This window comes from Parus major, chromosome Z (assembly GCF_001522545.3).
Source record: "Parus major isolate Abel chromosome Z, Parus_major1.1, whole genome shotgun sequence".
NCBI lineage: Eukaryota > Metazoa > Chordata > Aves > Passeriformes > Paridae > Parus > Parus major.
In genome coordinates this window covers 73,318,199-73,332,474 of record NC_031799.1, presented here as the reverse complement: position 1 = coordinate 73,332,474, position 14,276 = coordinate 73,318,199, and the positions used below count along the sequence as shown (strand labels likewise).

The following is a 14,276-nucleotide window of genomic DNA, read 5'->3' as shown; positions in this document are numbered from 1 at the left end:
CAAAAGCACAAACAAAAGTGACTTGGGGGGAGCAAACTGGGGCTAAATGACTTCATTTAATTCATTTAATTGCAGGGTTAACCCTGAGATGTGAATGGACCCAAGTTAGAATTGTCTGAAACACCCATGACCATTGTCCAGCTTGGTGTAGGCCCTGGGAGGCTCCTGCCAGCCCAAGGTGCAGCTACTGAAGGCCTTTAATAAATAAACACTTTATTCTCTCAGTCTTGTCTGGCCTCTGGTGTAGGTGACACTCCAAGGCATGAGGAGAGCAGCCCCTGGAGAGCCCCAGGCTGTCCTAATGGTGTGCTGGTGATTTAGTTTAATCCCAGCCTTTTGTGGATGCACACACTCTGCTGCTGCAGTGCTGGATCCCTCCTTGGGGCAGCCAGCTTTGCTCTCACTGCCCATGGGGCTGGAGCTGTGGGTCTGTTCCACCTCCAGCTGTTTGACACAGCTGCTTGTGGGGTTGGAGAGGGATCCTGTGCTGAATGTAGGGCTTAGGTGCTGTGCATGGTAATTATCCCTTCATGGGGTGTGTGCCAGTGATGCCGTTTGGGCTGGGGGCATTTCACTTTACTGAACTTCAGCTCAATGAGTATAGTATTTCACTGGAGGAAGACTTAGTCCTTTCAGTTTTTTTCCCCACTGACATTAAGGGTAGACTGGGAAAAAAAATTCCATGTATAACTGAGCTTAATCTTTTGTGCTGCTTTTTTCCCTGAAGGTTTCTGAATATTTTCCTAGTCTGATGTTACTTCCTTTTTGACCTAGGCTTTCCCTGAAGTTTGGTGATATTGGCAACCTAAAGGGACTTGTTATCAGGTAAGTTTATACCATAAAATCCTTACCACATAATAACATGGTAACATACATTGTTATGCAGTTGCTCTGGGGAATTAAAGAGGTTTTTTTAAGCAACAAGAATGTGAGAGAAACTCTTTTATAACTGAAACACCTGCATTCAGCATGTCTGTCTGCCACCTGCCTTGTTTTGTTAAGACTTTTTTTTTCTTTGACATTGACTTTTCTACTCGTGGAAAAGTTTGGGTCATCTCTTTTGGGTAAAATCTTCCCGTGTCTGAGATTGTAGCTAAACATTGCTAATTCACTACAGACATCAGACTGTGACCTACTTTGTGTTTGCTTCTTGGTGGTAGAAGAGAACAGCATTTCTTGACTTCCCACACAACGGGTGGAGGTACAATTCCAGTGTCACACTCACATTTTTCCCAGTAATTAGGCAAGATCCCCTCATATTCCTCTTGCTTTGTGGGAGAAACCAAGCTCCTTCAACTGCCACAGGGAACAGCCTCAAATCCCAGATTCCCAGGGTATTTAGGGTTGGAAGGTTCCTGTGAGCTCACGCTGTGCCCAGCAGGGTCCCCTGCAGCAGTGCCCCAGGCCGTGCCCAGCTGGGGCTGCCATGGCTCCACACAGGGACACTCCAGGCCCTCCCTGGGCAGCTCTGGGGTGGCCTCTGCCCCTCTCTGTGCAAACCCTCCCTTTCCAGACCCCATGGAAAGGAGCAGAGCTCATTCTGATACCAGCTGGTTGTGAACATTGATCTTACAAGGTTGTCCAAGGCACGAATTCAACAGCGGCGATCCCCTGACTCATTTTCTCGCTCATCTCTCTTCTGACACGGCATTCCCAGGCTCCTGTTAACCACCAGCTCCTACCAGCTGTCTGTGCAGAGCTGGTTCAGCTTGCACAGGCTGCAGCTGCTGTACAACCACTCGCTGCAGGCCACCTTCAACGCCACAGGGATCCGTGCGCCGGCCGCCTACTCCTTCCACTGCGAGCACGTCAGCAGCCTGCACAGATACGATGCTCTGCTCGTCCCCAGCTCTGCAGACGACCTCTCACACCTCTGGGAGGTCACCTTCATCGACTTCCAGGTGATGGCATGGCTTTCAGCCAGATGGATCCCCTGGGTAGATTGAGGAGAGGTTTTGCCCTTCTGTGACGGTCCTTTTTACACTTGTGCCTTACATGGGGTGTCTTTTTGGGCTACCTGAAATCAGAGGCCAGACCAAGTGAAGGGAATAAAAAGCAGCTGGATTTGCTGAAGGGCCTTCAGGTACATTTAGGGCAGACAAAGCCCCCCAGGGCTGCACCCCAAATGGAGCAGGGCTGACGGGTTCCCCACTTTTCTAAGTCTGCTCCATTTGCACAGCGGGGGTTGATCTCCCAATTGCAGCTGCAGGAATTGATGAAGCCATTCAGCCCCAGTTTGCTGCCCCCAGCTCCCTTTTGTTTGCATTTCTGGGCCCTGAGGCACTGAGGTGTCCTTGATTGCCAGGCCTGGAGAGGAATTGCTGGCTCTGACCCAAATGGGGAAGCAGCAGCTGACCCTGCACATGGGGTTTGGAGTTCTACCCCAAAGACCTGCAGGGTTACAAATGCATGGCAAATATAAAAGCTGAAATCCCCAGGCATCACATGCAGCACCAAAGAGAAACTTAAGACTTTTCTTGTCCGAGGAAATGAGGTTTTCAGTAGTTTTTCTGCTTGTGTTCCCTCTAGTGGTGAGTGAATTTAATTTCCTGTCGTAACATCTTTCTGAGCTCAGCTCTCACACTCGGGCACTGATAACAGCACCACACGCCCAGGCATGAGATTCATCTCACTTCACTTTTGATGCCTAAGAATTTTAACCTTATGCCCTGAGTATAGTCACCCCAGCCTGCCTCTAAAGCCCCTGGATAATTCCCCTGACCCATCTTAAGTCCTTATTTTAGGATGAGGTTAATAATCTTCTGAAAGTGCCAATTCTTCTGTGTTTGGCAGTGAGGGAGCCTAAGACAGGCAGGACTAGGCTGTCTTGCATTTGGATACCTGATTCAGAGGGCAAGAGGAGCTGAAAGAGGGAATGAAAAAGCTGATCCCCTTTTGTCACTGTGTGAAAAACCTCCATGGACTGATTTAGGGGAGCAGTCAGTCAATTCCCAGCGTGCCAGAGCACCAAAATCCATACTAGACCTGAGGCCACGAATAAAACTTGCTGGTGTTTTCCACAGCTGGGTGCAGCTTCCTGTAGTCTAGCTGGTTTGCATACCAGCCATGTGGAACTGGTGAGAAAAGCCTTGTCCTAGGGCAGGCACTTGAGAGTATTTCCTGTTTTGTCACGTTGGAGTTTGTGCAGTCTGAAGCAGGGGCTCTGGAGATGCTCCAGGTGATGCTGGAGATGCACAGTTAACATGAAAGGTGCCACATTTGCAATTAAATACTGCTGGGACACCAAGAGGGAGCATGGAAGGTTTTGTTTGAAGCACAGCAGCAAATCCCTGGGACAGCAGAGTGCAGTTTCAGAAGACTGAGCTGGATAAACTCTGAGCACTAGCTCCAGCTACCAGTGGGAGGCACAAATTTGCAATGTGCAGGTGTTAATTCAGAAATTCTTGACTGCCATCAGGAGCAATTAACTTTGTTTAACGTGATCCCTCTTGTTCTCTGTGTAGATTCAGGGTTTTAATGTTCAAGAAGGACATTTTGCCTACGCCAGAGACTGTGCATCCTTCCTCTCCCCAGCCATCCTGATGGGGTTGGTGATGTCCCTGGTTCTGCTGCTGGTCCTGGCCTATGCTCTGCACATGCTCATCCACCTGAAATCTCTCGACAGGCACTATGAAAGCAAAGCTTCTCCTGCCTATTTTGCACAGATGAAAGACAGTGACATGGGGGATGAGAAAGAGCCACTGAGAAACAGTGGAAATGAGTCCTACGAACTCAGGAGCCAACAGTTTGGTAAAATCTTTATTTAGCAGCCTCTATCTGTCTCAGTGAAACAAGAGCTGCTTTCTTCTGCTGGCAGTATGTGGTCTGTGCAGATTTTTTTGCCAGCTGGTGAAAGGAAAAGCAGGTAACAGATTGTTTAGCCAGTTATTCACTGGTAATCATCTCAAAGATGCCTTGGGAAAAAAGGTGAGAAAAAAAAATTTCCATTGTGAGTTAGAGGTATTCATGTTGTGGGACTTTATTCCTGTAGCAAAAAGCCAAAATGCATAGCTCTTCATCTAGTTTACCAAGTCTTGAAGAGAGGATCTGTAATGGACACTTCAAAATTAAATAAAGGTTTAAAAAACAAAACTAAACTAAACTAAACTCTTTGCTTATTCTTTCAGAAGGCAAGATTTTCCCTCATTTTATTCACTTTCTCTGTGTCCTGATAGAGCAGCATCAGTTTCTTTCTCAGCATGTGTTTCCCTTTAATTTCCCACGTCGCATCCCCTTCTTTTTGTCCCCATAAACTTCTTTTCCTGCTCTGGAGTCTTCAGGGCCACGTGAGGTGTGTTTTTATCCAGGGCACAGATGAAACAGTGGCTGCAGGACAGCAGCACCCTGGTGCTTGCCTGTGTCTAAGCTGGAGGTTTATCCTGAGGATCTGATGGGAAAACACCAGACATCTGCTCACAAAGGCTTACCCTCAGCTCCCCGCCTCAGCTCCGTGCCAGGAGATGGATTATGGGCATTATGTCCTGTAATTCCAGGTTAATTTCTTTTCTACCAAATCCCATCAGTCTCCCTCTGGACTTGCACCTGAATGGAAATTGCCAGGTGGAAAATATACATAGAGAGGTGGAAGCTGCCAGCAGTGAAAAGGATATTGTGATACGATTTTCAGCGCTGCTTCTGAGAATTTAGGACGCTGCCATCCCACTCAGCCCATGTAGTAGCTAAGTTTAGGAATTAGCCATAATTTGACCCTGATTTCTTGCAAGTAGGAGCACAGCCATGTTCTTAGCACCGTAGTGCTTTTGTGTTACAAATAATGGAAACCCCAGCATGATAGAAAAATCAATCAAAACTGGATTTGTGAGCAAATGCCTTTTTTATTTTAGATTACAGAATTAATTAGGTTTTTTTTTTTGGCCTTTGCAAATGGTACTGCAGTGGTATTTAAACATCTTGAGAGATGTCCACATATATCCTGTTTATTTGTACAGGTGACACACAGACTAGATGTGGAGGCCTAAGAGATCTAGGAAGGCACTTCAGAGGAAAAAAAAAAATATATATATATATATTTGACACGTGAAATAGACAAGCTTTTGAGGACTTGCCAAGGCTGCTTGTGGCCAGTTGCTGCCAAACTTTTATCTGTTCCATGAAGGAGCAGGCAAAAGCGTGAATTCCTGGGAACCTGAGCGGGGCTGGCGTGGGAAGGTGAGAATTAAACACTGCCCAGGCTGTCCTGTCCTGCTGACAGCTGCTGGGCAGAGCTCAGGGTGCCAGTGCTAGACAGGAGATGTTCCTGGTGGTCTGGAGAGCCAGGCTGTCCTGCCTGGGGCTGAGGAAATAAAACCCTGGTGCTGCTCAGTGGCAGCCTGGTTGTCAAATTTACCCTGACTGAAATCTTCACCTGGCTGGGTTGAGCTTCCCAAACCCCTGGTTCTGGAGGCACAGGGAGCCTCTTCCTCCCACAGAGGTCATTTCTCCTCCTGGCTGGTGTCTGATGGTGCTGCCAGGATAATTCTGACCTGATATTTCATCCTCTTGCACGGTTTAAATGGGAAAATCAACACCTGTTGCTGTGAGAGGTTCTACAGGACTGAGATTGGGAATAAGGGGATTTCCCTCTCATCCTGTCCCTCACTCCTCACGCCCTTTCCCAATCCAGCTCTGTTCCCTTTGCTTTTCCTTGGTTTTACAGAGTGAATATCTGCTGGCTTAGTGCTCCAGATGCTCAGCACTGCTAATCTCCAGCACATGCCATTATTTACCATGTTTTGGTGCAGAATTTCAAGACTTTGTGTATGTGTGTCATTCCCAGCCCTCCTGAACAAAAGACAATTAGTACCTGATAATTTACAAGGAAAACTTCAGAATTAAAACAGAATGCAGATAAAAATGAAAACAAAACAAAACAAAACAAAAACCCTAAGAGAAAAAAAAATAAAATTCCTTCAGCTTATGAGCTTTTTCTAAACCATGGCATGACTGGGATATACACTAATTGTGTTACACAGGAAATACATTGTTTGTCACAGGACTAGAAGGATGAGCCATATATTTATAAGGATTTAAAGGTGTTTTGGTGGAAAATGCACCAGAAATAAAATTTTAAAAAAAGTAAATTAAATCCCAATTGCAGTTTCTTTCTCCTGGTGCTGTGTATAAAAGCAAGCTGATGAACACAAAAATGTGTATTCTTACATTCCCAATAAGCTGTGAGCCAAACAATCTTTATCAAAATGCACATTTTGGAACAACAGAGACATTCTACTGCCTTGGTTCTGAAATAGGAAAATTCAGGTTAAAATGACTTGTGTGCTACAAAAATAAGATGCAGTGGCATTAACAGACTAATTTATAAAATTCAAACTTTTTTTTTTCCACGTGCATAATTCCATTTCTGCATGAGAACACCTCAGGCTTTCCAACATTTGTGTGTTCACTGCAACAAAAACCTTACAGCATCTTTTCAAAACCCATTCAGTGCTTCAAATTCAGGGTCCCCATCCACTCCCACTCAGAGCTAAAAGGGAGATTCTCACTTCCTGTAACAGGATAAATTTCACAGACTGTGACAACGTTGAATGGAACAAATTAATCCGTTTGTTCCTCACACATTTCATCTGCAGCAGCTAAAATGTTGTACCATTTCCCCTCACCCCAATATTTGGCAATTTTACATCAGCAGGAAGCTAGATTTTTCAGGCAGCACATTAAGTGCTGTTGTTTGAACTGAAGTGGTGGGGTTTTGGCTTAGTATTAATTAAAATTGCACAAGGAATAATCACAGCCAATGTCTCTGTAAAGGCAGGGAGACAAGGCACTTGCTGGTAAGTTTCACTGAGTTCCAGGGAGCCAGAAGAAATATCTTTATTTCTTTCCTTCAAGGTTTTTTTTTCACTCCTATCCTTAAAACACTAATTCTTGCCAAAGCAGCTATGGTATTTCTGTTGTTTTTCTTTTAAATCAAGGATTTCCAAAAAGCTGGGTGCAACCTCTGATTTCAGAAACATTCCCCAGGAGATCAGGGGGTATTTTCAGTTTATTATTTATAAGATTTTCAATTTACCATGATTGAACACCTCCTGAGGTGTTCTCCATCTCCAGTAAGCCTTTAAGCATTTAACTGGTGTGTGATAGGCCTGAAATCTGGTTTAATTCCTAGATCACCCCTTAATTTGTTCGCTGCAACATTACAGTAAATCAATACAAAATTTAATGCTATGGGGCAGAACCTATATGAAATCAGAAGAAAGTGCTTAATCATGTATATATACATATATATGTACTTTTTTTCTTTCAATCTGATAACTTGTCATAAATCAGAAATCAAACCCCTCCTCTCCCCAGACCAAAACCACACACATAAAGAAAACAAATATGAGTTTTTCAGCTCTGGACATGATTTCCCATTGTTTCCTTCAAGCTAAAGCTGGTCTTTCCAGTGAAAAGGAATTTGCTGCATTTTGTTGAATCAACAATGGGCAGGTTTTTCACTCCCAGCTGCAGTTCCCTGTCACAAAATATCAATCAAGGCTCTTCAAGAGACTGAAAAGCTCTGTTCCAGTTACACCCATAACTGCACAGATGTGAAGGCTGAGAGAAAGGCGCAGTTTTAACTTCACTTCTTGACAAACCCCATCGTTCAACCACTCCTCAAACACGGCCTGTGAAATGGAGTGTGGGGCCCTGGAAAATCCTGCCCCTAATCAGCAAAATTCATTTGGTGGAATTTAAAGTTAAATCTCTTCCCAAATCAGCAGATCCTCACTGCTAATGTCCTTCCTTTTCAGATTTGTTTCAATTGGCTTGAGGTGACTTGGATCCTCGTACAACTCAAGAAAGAATCTTAAAATCCTTTTTATATCAGGGCTGTTGCCTGTGGTGCTACCTGGGAATTTTTAAGGGTTGAAATGGTTTGCATAAACACATTTACAGTAAAACTCAAGGTCTGCCAAAGTCCCTTGGGGTTGTAGTCCCCAGGATATACCATGCAGACCCTGGAATTTTGCAGAACTCTGCAGGGAATATCCAAAAGGTGCAGAATTACACATATAATCTTGCTGCAGCATTGGGAGGATTAATGGGTCACCAACAGAGGGGAAATGATAGCATAAACCCATCCAAAGGCAGGTTCTTCATGTCATTAAAGTGATCAGGAAATCTTCAGTTCTCCTGAAAATCTGCTTAGTGAATTACATAAATCCCTGGCAGCAAATTGTGTGGAAGTAGCTGGAGTGTCATTCTCCAGTAGTGCCTGAAAATGTTTGGTTCTGTTCCTTTGGCTAACTGCTAGGAAGACTTTTCTAGCCCACATTATAATATTTTCTTTTTGTTGTTTGTTCTACAGAGCTAATTTTTAGGGGGAACTCTCACTTTATGTACAAGATGTCTGAGCTTGACACTGGGACATCACTAATTTATTTTATCCTTCCAAACCCTGAAGTGAGTAAATGGTTGTGATTATTAGAGGTTTGTTGGGGTTTTCTTTGGTGGTCCTTTAAGAGGCCCCAATTATTCTAATAATGTGTGAATTACTCTGAATTAGTAAGATCTCATTGCTGCCAGGACATGCTGGGGAGAACATCTGGGAATTTTGAAGGAAACATGGGTAATAATTGAAAAAGGTGAATTATGGAGAATGAAACCTTGTTGCATATCAATTAAACTTCTTTAATTTTGGTTAGCTTATTGTTATATAAGATATCTATCTATCTATCTATCTATCTGTCTATCTATCTATCTATATCTTGCTATATATATGTGATATATATAAAAAAATATATAAAAATATATACAGCGATATATATTTTTATATATAAATTATATATAAAATATATATATAATTTTATATATAAATTATATCTATAAAATATATGTAGCTTATATATAGTGATAGATATTTTATAGATATAATTGATATATAAAATATTATTTCTATAATGTTTATATAAAATTATATATAAATTTAATATAATTTAAATTACAGATATAATTTAAATTTTATATATGAAATATATAGAGCTTATATATAGTGATATATATTTTATATATAATTTTTATATATAAAATATATATATAATTATTATTATATATTTCTTTCATTGATTCTCACGGGGCAGATTTCTTGTTTCTGCAGGTGTGAACAGTTCTCTTGCTAAAAGTTGTTATTGTGTTAACTGACTTCCATTCTTGCAATCTTTTCACAGGGGAAGTTGGAAGGCAGCTCTCCTGCAGTCCTGACTTGATCCCAGTTTAAGAGGTGGGAAATTTTTTCCCCTCCTTGCATCCTGAAATCCTCGTGGCAGATGAGTTTGTCACTGGAGGAGAGATTAGAGGAGTGGCAGAAAGGGTCTGGAGTGTGGCAGTGGAACCAGGGCCAGCCACAGGAGAACTTTAAATACACCAAAATCCAAGAAAATACACCAAAATTTAAGTACACGAAAGTCTGAGCAGGAGGAGGAAACAGGAGGGCACAAAGAATTTCATTCAAAGGTGCAAAAGCAGCCAAACAAGTGTTATTTTCTCAGATAAAACCTTTAATCTGAGGAGATGAGGGTCACTTTGCAGGGCTGTATCTGTCAGCTGAATTTATTTGTGCCGTGCACACCTGGGGTTCAGGAAGGCACAAGGAAGTCCTGGGGGCAGAGGGATGGGACTCCTCTGCCTGGCCTCACCTGCAGGACTGGGGTCCTCCAGCTGCAGGAATTGGGATCTTCCAGCTGCAGGGACTGGGATCCTCCAGCTGCAGAACTGGGATCCTCCAGCTGCAGGGACTGGGATCCTCCAGCTGCAGGAATTGGGATTCTCCAGCTGCAGGGACTGGGGTCCTCCAGCTGCAGGAATTGGGATCTTCCAGCTGCAGGAATTGGGATCTTCCAGCTGCAGGAATTGGGATTCTCCAGCTGCAGGAATTGGGAACTTCCAGCTGCAGGAATTGGGATCCTCCAGCTGCAGGGACTGGGATCCTCCAGCTGCAGGAATTAGGAACTTCCAGCTGCAGAACTGGGATCCAGCTGCCCTGGGGTCCAGCTCCTCTTGCATGGGCCCGTGCTGAGCTCATGTGCAGGTGGGAGAGCAAAAGGCCCTTTCCAGGTGGAGCATCCCCCCCTGCAGAACCACAGATCCCCTCTCCCTCTCCACCAGCCCACAGACACAGCTCCAGCAGGAGAAAGCAGGAGAACACAGCATCCCTGGGCCTGGCTGTCTGTGCAGGGACCTCCTGGTTGTGCTTGGGCAGCTGCAGGACATGGTTCCCCCAGAGTAAGGAGACTCTGGTTGGGAGTTTTACTTCTACAGCTGCAAATATCTGATCTGGGTCCCATGCCAGATTCCAAGAGGCTCCGTGGTGAAAGCTCCCTCTGGCAGATGGCAGCTGCCCAAATCACAGCATCCCTGAGGCTGGAAAAGCCCTCCCAGCCCTTGGAGTCCCAGCTGTGCCCCATCCCCACCTTGTTCCCAGCCCAGAGCCACCTCCAGGAATTCCCTGGACACCTCCAGGATGGGCACTCCAGCACTGCAAGAGAAGCCCCGTGAGCAGTTTTGTCACAGACTGATCCACCATCCCTGCAAACCCACACTCCTGCAGCTTCTCCCTGCTGCATCCCCTGCAAACACAGCCTTCCCTGCGCTTTGGGAACCACCCAGAAACCTCAGGATCTGCGGAACCACATCCCTTCAGGGTGCAGCAGGAGAAAACCATTGTTTTACAGCAGAGCTTGGTTCACAGGCTGCTCTGAGAGCAGCCCCCACGGGTTCCATGAGCAGCAGTTTTATGAGGTGTCAAAGGCAGCACCAGAGAAGGACTCTGGACACCCTTCCTGGGGTGCCAGAGCTGCCAAACAGCTCAGAACCCCTCAGCCAGGGACCCTGGGGACTCTGTGCCCCCTGCCCGTGCCCAGTGTGGGGACAGGGACAGCCAGGTGTCCTCCAGGGAGGAGACAGACCTTGGGAGTGGCAAATCCAGACCATTTATCCAGAGGGTGGCCAGAAGGATGCCAGGGGGTCTGCCTGCATTTTCCACCTCAGAGTGATGTGAAGAGGGGTCCCTCCTTCAGGTCTGAGTCTGACACCGACCCCGTTTTGCTCTGTGTGATGTTTTGTGGAGAATTCTGCAAAATTCTGCAGAATTCTGACTCCACTTCTGGCTGGCAGTGTGCTGAGCATGAGATGGATTATTCCTGGCCTAATTAAAATAATAAAATAAATTTAGAATTATTATAACTGTTTATATTATATTATTATTTATATATGTGTATTATATAATAATTACAATAATATAATATATTATATAAAATATACATTATACAACAACAATAATATTATACATTAATTACATATAAAAAATTACATATAACTTACATAATTATATAATACAGGATTTATAATTTATATATTACAAAATAATTTATACAATAAATTATTAAAATAATATACAATAATATATAATAATAATCATAAATAAAATGTTAATATTTTAATATATAAATATATAAATATAATATATAATATTTTAAATATTATAGCACATAATATATATTATATACTATATATAAAAGATATAATATGTATTATTGTTAAGAATATTATTATTATTGTTGTTAGTAATAATAATAATAATAATAATAATAATAATAATAATAATAATAATAATAATAATAATAATAATAATAATAATAATAATTTCTTTTGCAGCTGTGGACCAGCCCTGCCCTTGCTGGTACATGGGGCCTGAAATTCAGAATGTACTTCATCAGGATCATTTGCCACATTTTGCATAAATTTCCCTCTCTCTATATTAATTATATTCCCCTGTGACTGTTCCCAGGACTCCAGGGAAGATTGAGAGGCATCTCCCAGATAACTTTCAACTTTTTATTTGGTCCAGAGAGAAGCTGTAACAAAAAATTAATAAAATCTAAATGATTACAGAATTTGTACTTTGCCCCTTTAGGCAGCTGAGAAGGCTCATGCTGCCTCTACATCAAAGCAAATTTAAAAATGTGTGTTCTTTTGGCAAACTGGAGCTCCTACACAGAATTAAAACATTGCAGCATCAGTGCCAAAAGAACAGCGACCCTGAAAACAGCTTCATCTGCTCTCTCTTCTCTTTCTGCCTCCCTCTTAGGTACAAACCAGTGTTTCCTGCATTTCTCAAGAGGTCAGTAACTAAAACCTCACTGCCCAGGTGATTTTGGTGCTTGCTGATCTCAGGGGTAAACCTGGACATCAGAAAACTGATTTTCCTTGTTAATTCATGGGCTTTTCTTGAATCCAAATTAGCCAGTGTTAGGTCTCCAGAGGCAAACCTGTTTGCATGGGCTTAGTAAAATCAAAGTTTCTGCAGTCCTCTGAACAAAAGAAGTTTTGCTTTAGAGCGTGTTTAATTTTCAGTTATATTATTTTTTAGTTATATTGATTTTTACATAAGTACCTCTACCTTCATCTAAATAAATCTGGTTTAAATAATGCTGGACCAGGGCTGAGGAGCAACACTGTTTTAGAGGTGAGCAGGATGTAAAGATGTCAGTTCAAACTTTGTGTCAAGGCCATTTCCAGTTAATCCAATTTCCTCCGTGCCACCAGCTACAGAGGCTTTTATTTTTTTTTTTACTGTGGATTCAGGGAGAACTTTGCTCTTCTCTTTGGACCAGATCAAACAGAAACCTGGCACAGACTCCTTTTACCAGTTCCAAGGTCTAAGCAGCTGAATCTTCTAGAGAAAAGACTTATGGACAGCGCTGTCTGCCTCATCTGAAAAGGAATAATCAAGAAACTCATTAAAAAAAAAAAAAAGTTTATTTCTACAAATTCCTTACCATGATTATAAATAGAATTTTTTTGAAGGTATTTTTTTAGCAAGTTGTGGAAATAGTCAAATACACATTGCCCTCAGAAGTGGAATGAAGAAGGTCACAGAGTGGTTCTCACTCTGTCCCTTTTTCCTGCCCCTGGAGCACAGTGAGAGCTCAGGGACTGCTGAGATGGGGAGAAATTTGTCTCCCTTCCCTGGAAATTGCTGTCTGGGGGAGCCTCCAGCCTGGGCCTCAGGTGGGGCTGGTGGTTACACAGAATCCCACAGAATCCCCACAAAACCCCCACAGAATCACGGAATGGTTCGGGTTAGAGGGACCATAAAGGTTCTCCTCTTCTTCCTTCAGCACTGGGGGTCTGTAGAGTTCTGTCCTGCCTCGTTGTTTATTGCTGCCCCAGTTTTCTGTCACCTGCCAAGTTCAGCACCAACAGTTTTAAATGTTTACCCTGGGTCATTCACAAAATCCTGCATGGCACAGGCCCAATAACTGATTTCTACAGTCACAGTAAAAGCCCATCTTGTTTTTTGGTTTTCTGTTTACAATTACACTTAGAAATCTGCCATTTAATGTATGCCACCTGTGGGTTATTTTCTTTTCTTTTTGCTTTTTATTGGCGTGCTCTGTGTCGTGTAGAAGTGTTTGTATATCATTGCATTATTAGATTGACTGAAATGTTTTGAGTAACTATTTGACACTTAAGTTTTTCTCTTGACCCAAAGACTGTGTGAACTTATGATTAATTCAATAAAGAGCTTAGGTTCAGGCAAATTTTAGAATTCCAAAAAGAATAATTAAGTTTTTTTTCAGACTGGAACACTGAAAATTTGTGTCCAGCAACACTCTGGTAGCAAAATGCCATTTAAAGGAAATTAAGGATTTCCTAAATCATAAAGACATTTGTGGTACTGAGCTCAATAAGCTGATATGCAAAATAATTCCTTTTTAAAATTGATTTATTTAGCTTTTTGAGAAGAATGTTACTTTGTACACTTTTGCCTTGCAGAATTTGCTTCTCAGCCTCCCCAGTTTTACAGGAGGTGTAAGGCTGATGACTGATATGTCGGAACTTAGAGAATTATAAAATAATGTCCCACATTACCAGTCAGGGAGAACCATACACACTTAATCTGAACAAGTCCAGAATAAATGAAAGGTTTAGAAATAACAGGGATAATGGGAGTCAGAGGAAATTTAAAAAAAAAAAGAAATAGAGGCTATGGTGGACTACCATGCCAAGGCCAGGCCGTTATCATGGTCTAATTAAGAATCAAATTCTTGTTTAAAAGTCACTGATTTCTGCCCCTCGCTGGCTCTGCCATTCTGGTGTGTAAGCCATCAGATTTTAAGTGGAGTGGGATGGAATGGAACAGAACAGAATATAAATAGGAATAGAATAGAATAGAATAGAATAGAAATAGAAATAGAAATAGAAATAGAAATAGAAATAGAAATAGAAATAGAAATAGAAATAGAAATAGAAATAGAAATAGGAATAGAATAGAA

At 42.5% G+C, this 14,276-nt stretch overlaps 1 protein-coding gene across 1 annotated transcript in view; it reads left to right on the top strand.

Annotated features, from left to right (window-relative positions):
• ATP6AP1L (ATPase H+ transporting accessory protein 1 like) overlaps positions 1–4,431 on the top strand; it is a 13,288-nt gene extending 8,857 nt beyond the window's left edge. The window contains exons 5-7 of the mRNA XM_015653259.3: positions 775–825; positions 1,658–1,901; positions 3,465–4,431. Coding sequence (XP_015508745.1) covers positions 775–825; positions 1,658–1,901; positions 3,465–3,767 — 598 coding nt within the window. The 3' untranslated portion in view covers positions 3,768–4,431. The remainder of the gene's footprint in view (positions 1–774; positions 826–1,657; positions 1,902–3,464) is intronic.
• The last annotated feature ends 9,845 nt before the right edge of the window (positions 4,432–14,276 follow it).